General features: G+C 43.2%; 1 protein-coding gene across 1 annotated transcript; it reads right to left on the bottom strand.

Annotated features, from left to right (window-relative positions):
* Window positions 1-497: 497 nt before the first annotated feature.
* Window positions 498-9,121, bottom strand: TMED2 (transmembrane p24 trafficking protein 2). Its single transcript, XM_074299183.1, has 4 exons — window positions 8,647-9,121; window positions 5,961-6,153; window positions 3,177-3,284; window positions 498-2,026 (listed from the first exon to the last, which is right to left on the bottom strand). Exons 1-4 carry the CDS (start codon window positions 8,824-8,826, stop codon window positions 1,902-1,904), a joined length of 606 nt encoding a protein of 201 aa, XP_074155284.1. The 5' UTR covers window positions 8,827-9,121; the 3' UTR covers window positions 498-1,901.
* Window positions 9,122-11,055: the final 1,934 nt, after the last annotated feature.

Raw genomic sequence — 11,055 nt, 5'->3', positions numbered from 1 at the left:
TACTCAAAGACCACAAAAATTCTGAAGTTCAGTAAAGTTCAAATTATGGCATTGGTCAAAGACAATTTTTTAATTTTGAGTTTTGCACGCAATTAGGGTTAAGTGACTTGCCCAGAGTCACAGCTAGAAAATGTCTTGAACTCAGGTCTTCCTAATTCCAGAGCCAGTTCTTAACCATTTTGCCATCTAGCTACCTAGTAGGCCATTTTTTAAAACTTCAGCCTTTCAAGGATCCAATTTCATCAGCTGGGAAAATCAATGAGCTACTGGAGAACAGACCCTGCTGCAACACAAAGCTAACAACTGAGGCACTCTCTGAAGTGAGACTGGTCCTTGCAAAACACAGTTTTTATCACCAGGTACAATTTTGAAGTCGGTATAGCCTTCTGAACCCATGGCCATATCCACCACCACCACCCATAATCCCAATGAGACGCTACAGGTTGAGTGGGATTAAGAGCATCAATAAATAAATGAACCCCAGATACTAAGGATTCTTTTTTTTTTTTTAAAGAATTGTTTATTTTCTGGACCTGGGTCAAATTAGATACACACCCAATTTTTAATTTACATCGTTGAATTTAATTTTGCAGTGTTTTTACACAATAAAATTGGCATTCAACAGTTACACTAAGGTGAAAAAACTCTCACCTTATTAATAAACTGCTGCAAGAATTTTGCCCAAAGTCAAAAAACTTTTTACTCTGAACATGAAAACCTGTAACAAATTTTAAATTAATAGTACAAAACTCGTTACTTGTAGTTTTCCCCCTTGCAAAGATCAAAAAAAGTACAAGTAACTAATATACATCAGTCACAACATAATCCTTGATCAGCCCCACACCATAAACAGATGCTTTAATTGTCAACCCATTATCAAAGACCAAGAAAAAGTCATTTTTCATACAAAAAAAATTTTCACATGTGCCTAAAATGAAAGACAAGGAAAGGAAAAAAAAAAAAAAGAACCCTGGTAGAGAAGTCTGCTCAGTTAGCTTTAGCTAACCAGTGGCCAAAAAAACCCACTGTTTCTGATCAAACAAATGGTGGCTGTATAACATTGAAATTAACACCCAAGAGTAGAACTTTAACCCTTTGGCATGAGGAATCCAGATTTTCCCAAAGTAGAATAACATACACATTTTAAGTGCCAACACAGGGATGAGAGAGGGAGCTGGACATACCAGCTAAAAAAGACTACCTCTGCTGCAAATATCCTCCAGCCTTAGCTTGACACATCAGAAACTAAAATTGCTTGGTTAGCCACATGTTCTATACTTTAATACAAATGGCTAAGTCCTCGGGTCTAAAATATTCCCATTTTTTTAAGGGGAGAATATAGTTTGTGGGCTTGTCAAATAAAAACTACACTAAAAGAAAAACATGTATCCAGTTATAATAACATGTGCCACAGAATCAAATGGTTTTATCTATCCATTGGCTAGGGAGACAGTTTTTAATTATTTAATCTGTCATTCCTTAGTACTTCATAGAACTGATTTTTTTTTTCCTGCAGGTTTTAGAGACCCAAAGACACGTACAATCATTTTTAGTAAAAGACTGTATTTGCCTTAGTATTGTGTTATGAACAAACTGCATTTCATTGTGAAAAAAAACAGAACAAACAAATGTGAGTAGTTCACACTTCATTTATGGTGTTGGAGCTCTGGAATGCCCTGTGTGTTGGAGGCAGATTTCAAATGAGAAGTTATGCCAATTAAGTGTCAAAATTGTCAGGACAGCCTTGCTAAGAAGGTGTGTTTTAAAAACTTATTTGTGAGGAAGAAAGAGAAGCAATGAGTGCTCAGAAAACAAAAGCTCAGAAACTATATGACATCGTTGTGACCGAGATGTTTGGTAAACAGTGAACTGGGAGTTTGGGATTATCAGGAAAAGCCTTCTCAGACAACCCTCCGGACTTCAAAAAATCTCTTCAGGTAGTAGATCTGTCCCAATGTCATGGCAACTAATACGAGAGCTTCAAAGAAGGACCAGAGGACCACTCTGCTGTTTGTGTTGTCATTAACTGTTTGGAAGCAAAAGAGAACAAGAAGCACTGAATTTTTAAAAAGAGGCATCACCAGTAATCCTGATTTTTATAGGCACCGATCAATAGACTAGAAAAGGGCCAGGAAAAACATGGACTTTTTGTGTTTTTCTTCCAGCCAATTCAACAAACTTGATTTGATAGATCCTTAAGAGGGATCATTTTCATATTACAGATAAGGAAACTGAAATTCAGAGGGAGATGATGAGATATGAAAAACCAAGGGCCCTGAGAACAAAATCGATGTTGGAGGCAAGAATGGGCAGAGGTGCTCACATTCGGGCTACACGGAGAACAAGGACTAAAGTAATCACCAATATTTCTATATCCTTGGAGAGTTCCCTCCTGGGAGTAACCAAGTATCTGACCCTCCCAACAACTCTGTGAGAGGGAAACTATGTTTCTTTTCTCAGAGAATGCTCTGATAGGTAAGGTGACAGTCCTCACTAAATAAGGAACACTAGATTTTCCAGGATCTGCCCCCTCCAGTCTCAGGACTCTAGAAGAAAAAGAGGTACCTTTGCCCAGTCTGTGCTCTAGAAGATTTTTTCTATGGGAAAATGTATTCAGTTTCAACTCCAGGGAAAGCCCCTTAACATTCATTGCCCCAACCTCTTCTCTAAGTCATCCAGCCAAACCTGTCTGGTCCTTGATCCTCTGCCACATTAAATTACAAAAGCATATGGTATCCTAAAAATTCCTTTATAAGTTGATTACTGTAAATTGAAATAAATTTTCCCATAGAAAAGAAAAGGTGCCAAATCTGCACTAGGAAAGTTTCTTTCCTGAAAGATTGTTCTGGTCTAGACACAAGTCTCTTTCTCAGTTCTATAGAAGTTGATTGCTTTTTTCCTGGTTAATAACAGCTGACATTTGAATATACATAGCATCAACATTATGGATTTGTGGCATTCTTAGAGAAATAAGAAACTCCTCTGTGACTTAGTCCATTGTCTGCAGCCACAGATACAAAAAAATATAACCCAGATGACCACAACTTTTCACGAGAGGTGAAGGCACAAGTGACATTCAAGCTGCTGAAATCCAAAGAACTAATAGATCTCTCTGTCCCTCTACTCTTGCAGTCACAAATGAGGGGAGGCTTGCCACAGTTATTGCACCCACTTACTTGCTCTGTGTATTCTCTCCCGGACTTCCATGTATTCCTGTTCATGCTTTACGGCTGTCATTGCCACAGCTAATTCATTAATCATCTCTTCCAGCTTGTTCTGATGAGCTAGAGAGGGAAAAGTGGAAAGAATAATGAGAACACACTGCTTCCTGATAGTATAAAAAAACAGGGGCTTACAAAATTAGAAAATACTTCTGGAAAGGCCAGGAGAGTCATACAACTTCAGGAAAAATTTGAACCACTCTACATCTCATCTTGAAAAAAGGCTAGACTTTCCTGAGGATGACCTAATCTTCAGAGTATACCCTAAAGCAGAGACATTCAGATGAAAGAAATCTCTTTGGACCAGTAAGGGTCAGAGCCATATTATAAAATGCTTACCAATGGAAGGCTTTCATAACTGATTTCTTCCTTAGATTTTTTTTTTTTAATTTTCATTTGTTTTTAAGTGGATGTTAAAGGGCTAACAAAAGAAGGCCAAGAAACAGAAAAGAACTCAATGGGGAGGATAACAACCCTAATATTATGGAATCCAAGAATATTTTAACTTTTTTTTGGCAATTGCTTTTCAATGAAAGACAAAAAATATTTAAGGTCCCAAAGTATATTAGCAATATGATTTTACTACATTTAAGATAAATACCTTCCACATCTTAAAAGCTTCAGTATCAACTTGTAAGCAACAGAAACAGAACATTTAAAAGTTAAGAGCTACTTCTAAAAAGAGCAAAAAACTGCACTATGGATTGGAAACCCCTCATACACTCCTCTATAATATTTAAAGTAGCTATTTTAATACAATGAGTAATAACCAATAATTAAATAAGGAGATAAGTTCTCAGGGGAATAGATTTTCAGCCAGGTACACCTTTGATCAAGAATGAACATGGGATATATGGATTAACATCAGTTCTGAAGGGGAAAAAACTACTGGCTTCCAGGTAGTGCTGTTATATGACAAGTAGTAAAGTAAAAAAACAACAGTACTATTAAAAAAAAAAATGAGCATTTTTGGGGAGTCTCTGCATAGAAATGTAAGATCCAACAGGACAGAACTTGGATGCCCAATCATCCTAACAGGGTAGGAAACACAGTAGATAATAAATGTATTGTTAGAGGGGCAGATGCCAGCCACATAATATTGGAGCTATAAATCAGACCCTTCTCACAGGCTTTGCTCAAAGAGTCCAGTGCACTACATGGAACCTTAATTTAAGGGGAAGGCTTGATTTGGCAGCTACCATTCATTGCCATTAACAAGCAAAAGCAAGGGTTTTAGCTCTTATGTTAAAGGATTATTTGAGAACAATTCATTGTTCACATTCATCAGCCAACATATCCAAACTACTCATACAGGGCCATCTTCTAGCAAGATGGAGAGGAAAGACAAAGACTTTCAAACCCATACTTCTCACTGAAGAATAAGATAGTCCTACACCATGTTCTGAAGAGTGAACATCTAAGTTGTAAAGAGTCTGCCATTGCCTGACAAATCCAATCACTAATACTAACCTTCAAGAGATCTAATCGAGACATTTCACCCTTGTTACAATCCCTTGCTACTCCTCCTGATTGCTCCATAAGAAAGCAAAGGTTACCATGCTAATGTTTTGAGAAATGCTGAAAAAAAAACACCAGTGTATGCCTAAACTTATACACACATGCACAATAATTTTCCATCACAAAGGGAGCCTTAGTTGCCAATAGATTGGTTTCTTCCCCTCAACTAATAGCACCGGAACTAGTATGAGTCTCACTGCTGGGCAGCTCATTAGAGGTAACTGATAATAATGGTTAGGATAGATTTTTGACACTGCCCTGAAACAAGCTGCAGAAAGGATTCTATATAATATATAAAGCCATTTAAAACAGCTGGGGCTTATCTTTCCTATTCACCCAAGCCTCAAAGTTAAAGGAAAAAAAGTTTTAATCATGTTAGAGCAAGCCCATAAAACTTCACACGCGTCTTATCTTCATTAAAACAGCAAGTCAACTTAAATCAGGTTGTAAAGTGGTTTATATTAACTTATCCCTCCCTCATTAATCTTAAAGAAACAAAATAAAACACTATTAAATGATGAATGATTTATATTCCAAATAATATTATTTCAAATAAACTCAAAAATGCATGACCACATCAACAACAAAAAAGAAAATCTCCCTACAAATCATCCTTAGATCTAATCATGAATAGTTTTTTTGTATTTTAAGAAAAAAGAGAAGAAAAAACATTCTCATGCCAACAAACTGAGGTTAGAAAAAAAGAGAAGCACAAATTAGACATTAGTCAATGAATGTATGCAAAAGACAGGAGGCTAATGAGCTGTCAAAAAGCAATCCACATACCATCCCAGGTATCTCCACCACCTAAAGAAAAGCGGAAGAGATAAACATAGGTGCCCAACAAAGAGTTGCAGATAAACTAGGCATTTATACAATGGCAAACAAAAAGGTCAGACCAGTATTAGCATGGTAATGGAAGAACAAATTATCCAAGAAACAAACTATTTGTTGATAACAACAAAAACTGATTACATGGAAAAGACCAGAAAAAAATGCTTTCAAAAAGCAAATTTTTTTGCTGGAAGGAGAGGGAGAGAATAAGATTTAATAACTAAGTAATTAACATAAATTCTGCTAATTCACCAAAATACCCAAATAGGGATATTGAAAATGTCAGAGAGGACTTAACCCAGGATTCTATTCAAATAGGCAAAAAGATTTGCTACCCCTAAACAAAGGAGCATCATTAAAACATTCTTATTCAAGGGTTCTCCGCACCTTCTGTTTCCATGTCTTGGCCCTTTGGAGCTTCTCCAATATCAATAGTGAACATCACTATCTTGGGAGTCATGGTGGACATTCTGTTGCTAAAACAAAACTTGTAAGTTCCATCCATGTGAGCTGCAAAAGTATATTTTCCGCTGGACTCTCTGTCTCCTTTATAAATTCCTTTATTATCAGGTCCTGTAATCTGGAGTGGGAAAGAAACAAAGCAATATGGCTTGAAACAAGTTTCAAATTCATAAATCATCAAAGTAATAATTACCTGAATGGTGGGAAATCAACTAAGAAAACAGAATATAGAAGACAATGTCTGCTTTGCTATGATCTCCCAAAGTAAATCATAGGATCACAGAGAGCTGAAATGGACCTTGGTTGGATAAAATCTAATCCAACTCCCTAATTTTACAGGGGAGCAAACTGAGGCCTGGAAACAAAGTGAACTTCTCAAGGTCACACCATTAATAAGTAACAGAGCAGATTTCGACCCAAGGTTCCCTGACTCCAAAATCCAATATTCTTTCTCCTCTACCACACTGTAAAGTAGTACCATATGCTAATAAGATCATGGCCCTGGAGCCCAGATGACCTGCTCTTCTCTGGGATGAAGATTATCTGAAAAATGAAGCACCTGAAAATAAATAAATGCTAAGGTTCTTTCCTCCTCTGAATCTAGGATTTCCCAACTATTTCCCTGGTTACATCGTCTCCCCAACTGACACCTAATTCTCCCATCTTCTTGCATCACTAGTTCAACAGACATTTTCAACAGAAAAGATTTACTGCTCTTAAGAAACCGACATTCTCTTGGGGATATAAAGTGTAGAGCGGACAAGGGGATACAAAAGAATATGAGGAGAGGAGAATGACAACTAGAAACTCAAGAAAAGATTTCCACAAGATGCAGCAACTGAGAAGCAACTAGAGGCTAATGAGCCTAAAAGGCATTTGTGAAGAGGGTCTGTCACTGGAATGGGCAACAAGCCTGCAGGTTGGAAGAAAAAGGATTAGGGAAAGCCAGTTTGGCTGGAACAAGGACAAAGGGATAGAAGTGCAAATTAAGCCAGAAAAGGCGGGTGAAGCCAGACTGGGAAGGACCTGAGTTAAATTTTATCCTTGAGGCAAAAGGAGGCCACAAAAGGTTCTTGAGCAGGAGGATTATGGTCTAACCTGACTTTTACAAAGACAATTTCAGCAGCTTGGAGAAGTAAAGGGAGCACGGTGATGAAATGCACCAAGAATCAGTCAGATCTAAGTTCAAATCCAGCCTCAGACACTCCCTGGCTGGATGATCCTGGGTGACTCACTTGGCCTCTGCCTCAGTTTCCTCATCTAAAGGAGATAACAGTCCCATTCCCTTCCCCTCCCCCTTATTTCTAGAATCAAATGAGATAGCATTTGTAAAGCACACAGTAGGTGCTATGGAGATGCTTGCTGCTATTACTAAAGCAGACTGACAGGGACTGCCTGGAAGCAGGATGGTTCAGAAGAGGACAGAGCTTGGGACAAAGGCACAGATGCAAGCTGCCAACAGAGAACAGGCACTTCCCAGTGCTGCTAATAGCAACAACAATGGCCAAGGAAACTTTTTTTTAAAACAAGGTAAAGGACGATCATAGCCAACTCTCTTCGGCCTTCTGAGCACAGCAGACGCTATAACCACTAATGCCAAAAAGAAAATAAGTCCAATTGTTTCAACTGCTTTAAGGCATTTAAATTTAAAGACAATTCAGAACCGTTTTGTGGCTTTGGGGGACTTTTTTGTGAATTTGGCCTGTTCCTGTTCTAATGACCAGAAAGAGAACCACCTTTAGTTCTAATTCCTTGTGATCATTTATGAGCCTCCACTGTTAAATTACAACTCGTTTTTAAGGAGAGAAAGTTATCCCTTACGGAGAAAAGCACAAGTTTTTAAAATTCCTTTGTTCCTTCACCAGCTGCCCCAGGTACCCTGGGACCCCGTGATCTCTGCTCCGAGGCAGCTGTCCTGCAGGCCATTGTCCAGGCGGCCCAGCACGGGGGCTGGCACGAGCTCACAGCGGGCTTCCTCAGGCTCAGGATAGGGTTACCGCTACCAGGGTCACTGGGCAGGGCCCCCCTCACTCACAGCTGGCAGGACCAGGGTCAACTTCAGGGAAACTGAGGCTGAGGAAAGGGCCGTGACTCCCACAAGGTCACAAAGACGATCGGGCCTCGGTCCGGTCAGGACCCCACACACGGACGCGAGCTGATTCCCGGGGAAAGTAGAGGACAAGTCTCCGGCCCGGCTGCCGTGAGCCCCCCACTCACGTGTTCACACACACAGAGACAACTTTAAAGGGGCCTGCAGAGGGGAACCGCGCACGGGAGAGTGAAGGGGCTGAAAAAGGAGGAGAAACAGGGGAAGAAGGAAGAAGGGGCGAGAAGGGAGGAAGGAAGAGACGCAAAGGATGGAGCAGGGCCCAAGCCGGCCGGTGACACCCGTCCTCCCGGGGCCGGACCCACCCGCGCTCCGGAGAGGTCTGGCCTACGGGCACCTTACCCCCAAGTGACAAGTGGGGAAACTGAGGGTGCGCCAAGTGAGTTACGGGGAGACGAGGGGGCCACCCCCCCACCCCCGACGCCCCCAGCCCCTTCCTAGGCGCGCGCCTCCGCCGCCGGCCACGCGCGCCCCGCCCCCGCCCCGCCCCGAGCGCGCGCGCACCTCCACGTCGATGTCCAGGAAGCCGCCCTCGGCCACCTCGAAGATCAGGCCCATCTTGGTGCCCGAGGTGACCCGCTCGAAGAAGCACTCCTCCGCGTGCGCGTCGATGCTAACGAAGTAGCCCGAGGCCGTGGCCAGAAGCGCGGCCAGCAGCGTCAGCACCTCCGGGAGCGTCACCATGGCGTGCGAGCGGGCACGGGGCCTGGCGGGGGACGGGGACTAGGGCCGGGACTGCGGCCTCCTCAGCCGCCGTCGCCGCCGCCTCCTCCTCAGCCTCCGCCTCTTCCGGTTGCTGCCACCCAGGGCGGGAGGGGGCACTGATGCGGGAGGCGCCGATTGGCGGGCCGGCGCCACTGCCACGTAACGGCTGCACGGTGGCCGCCGAGGGTCACTCGGGTTCCGCCTTCCCCACGCCGCCGACGGCGGCCCCGAGCAGACAAAACGCGTTCTTCGGCCTTCGTGGAAGCCCGTGTGTGGTTCCCCGAGCGCGCGCGCGCGGAAAGGCGGGGTCTAAATAAGCAGGCCCGAGGCTCCTCCTCCACTTGTTGGAACTTTGGGGCTAGTCACGTCCGGCGCTCCTACCTTAAAGTAGCAAAAGACAGCGACCCCTTTGACACTCCGGACAAGTTCCTTAATCTTTCTGAGCCTCAGTCTCCTCATCTGTAAAATGGGGAAAACAACATTCTAAACACTTGTTAACGTTACCAACTTTGTGACCTCAAGTCACCTGTCATTTTTCACATCTGCTGTTCTGAGTAAAGTCAGCGGAAATGTTATGCGTTCTAGTTCAGGAGAGAGCAAGCAATACCTCACAAAGGCATTTATTAAGTACCTTCGGTATGCCAGGCTCTGTACCAGATGCCTAGACGCATGCTGGAAGGTTCAGGAGGTGCACAGCCATCCCAGGAAGGGTTTCCTGGGAAACGAGGCCTAATGGTGAATGAATTTATCTTTGGGAAGACAGCAAGATCCTTGGTCGGGTCAAGTCAACAGACATTTATGAAGGACCTACTTTGTGCCAGGCCACTGTCTGAGGACACCCAAAAAGGCCAAAATAAAAGTCCTAGTTTTCAGGGAGCCAGACACTGTATACAAACAAGATAAAGTGAAGGGAGATGGGGGAAAGGATCCTGTGGGAGGACGGGTTTTATTAGGGACCTGAAAGTAGTCAGGGAAGCTCGAGTGTTCCAGGCCTGGGGGGAAGAAACTAGTCATACTCCTGAAAAGCTCCCATTCCAATGGAGGAGAGCTTAAAAGAAACAGACAAGTGCGAAGAGAAGAGAGGAGAGTCACAAAAAGCCAGGAAGGAGAGTGTCAGGCTGCTGGGAGGTCCATGGACTCTTTACCAGCTAGGAGATTATTGGCAACCTTGGGAAAAGGGATTTCAGTCACATGGTGCCCTCCAAACCCAGGTGGCAAGAAGCTGAGAAGTGAGTTGAAGGTAAAAATGTGAACACAATGAGTGAACGTAGGCAGCTTTTTCTAGGATTTTGGCAAAAGAAAGAAAAACAGCTTCAGGAAATTGTCAAAGTTAAGTGAAAAGTTTTTGTTTTGGAGACGGGGTCCCCTATTTCACCCAGGCTGGAAGGGCAGCGGCCACTCACAGGCTTGTCCCCCTTGCGACTGCTCTGGGAGATTTGACCTCCTCTGTGTCTGAGCTGGCCCTGTTCCCAGGGGCTCACTTCAGACTCAGCACGGACACCCCATCAAGTTAGCCCTCTGCAGCATGCGATCCACAGGTTCAGCCTCCCTGGAAGCAGAGAGTTACATGCCTGGGCCATACCCAGGGACAGTGTGGGGGTTTTCCCTAAGAACGGGAATATCTAGGCAAATTTATTGAGAAGGAGCTAAAGGCTGAAGATTATGAAGAGAGCGTGATTGCAGCAGACCAATATTATGATATAATAAATATAGTCAATATTTAAAGGCTTGTCACATGGAGGAGAGAGAGCAAAGTCCCAAAAGAGAAAACTAAGAACAGTGAGTGAAAGTGGTGGATCAGAAGATTTAGACATCACTGTGATCTCAAGAGAAGAGATTCCTCTTCAGTTATCCGTTGGTCTAGCCGGCCTGTGAGGCTCTGAGACTGTGTAACCTATTCTGCTTATCTCTGAAAAAGGGGCTCAACCTACAAAAAGAGAGTGCATCCATCAGCAATAGAAACACGACCATAATTACAAAGAGACGGTCACTCAAGGGAGGAAGCAGCCTCAGGGAGCATGACCCATAACAACAGAGAAGACAGCCAGCTCTGGATTCATGAGAAAACTAATACTAGCCATCAATAGTCCAGTTGTGGAGAGGAGCAGACCCTGGGAGCCCAGCTGGCCGCCCCACCCAGAAGGGACACTGCCCTGAGGGGAGAGTGTCAGGAGGATTCCATCAGGCAATGGGGAGGCTAGATGGCAC

This window comes from Sminthopsis crassicaudata, chromosome 1 (assembly GCF_048593235.1).
Source record: "Sminthopsis crassicaudata isolate SCR6 chromosome 1, ASM4859323v1, whole genome shotgun sequence".
NCBI lineage: Eukaryota > Metazoa > Chordata > Mammalia > Dasyuromorphia > Dasyuridae > Sminthopsis > Sminthopsis crassicaudata.
Note: the sequence above shows the minus strand (reverse complement) of the source record. Positions and strands in the feature narration are given on the sequence as shown.

Coding starts and splice junctions, on each gene's coding strand:
- TMED2 (XM_074299183.1), bottom strand. CDS start 8,826: ATGGTGACGCTCCCGGAGGTGCTGACGCTGCTGGCCGCGCTTCTGGCC. Junction 6,154..8,646: donor TCCTGGACATCGACGTGGAG/GTGCGCGCGCGC, acceptor TTCCCACTCCAG/ATTACAGGACCTGATAATAA. Junction 2,027..3,176: donor GGAGAGAATACACAGAGCAA/GTAAGTGGGTGC, acceptor GCTTCCAAACAG/TTAATGACAACACAAACAGC.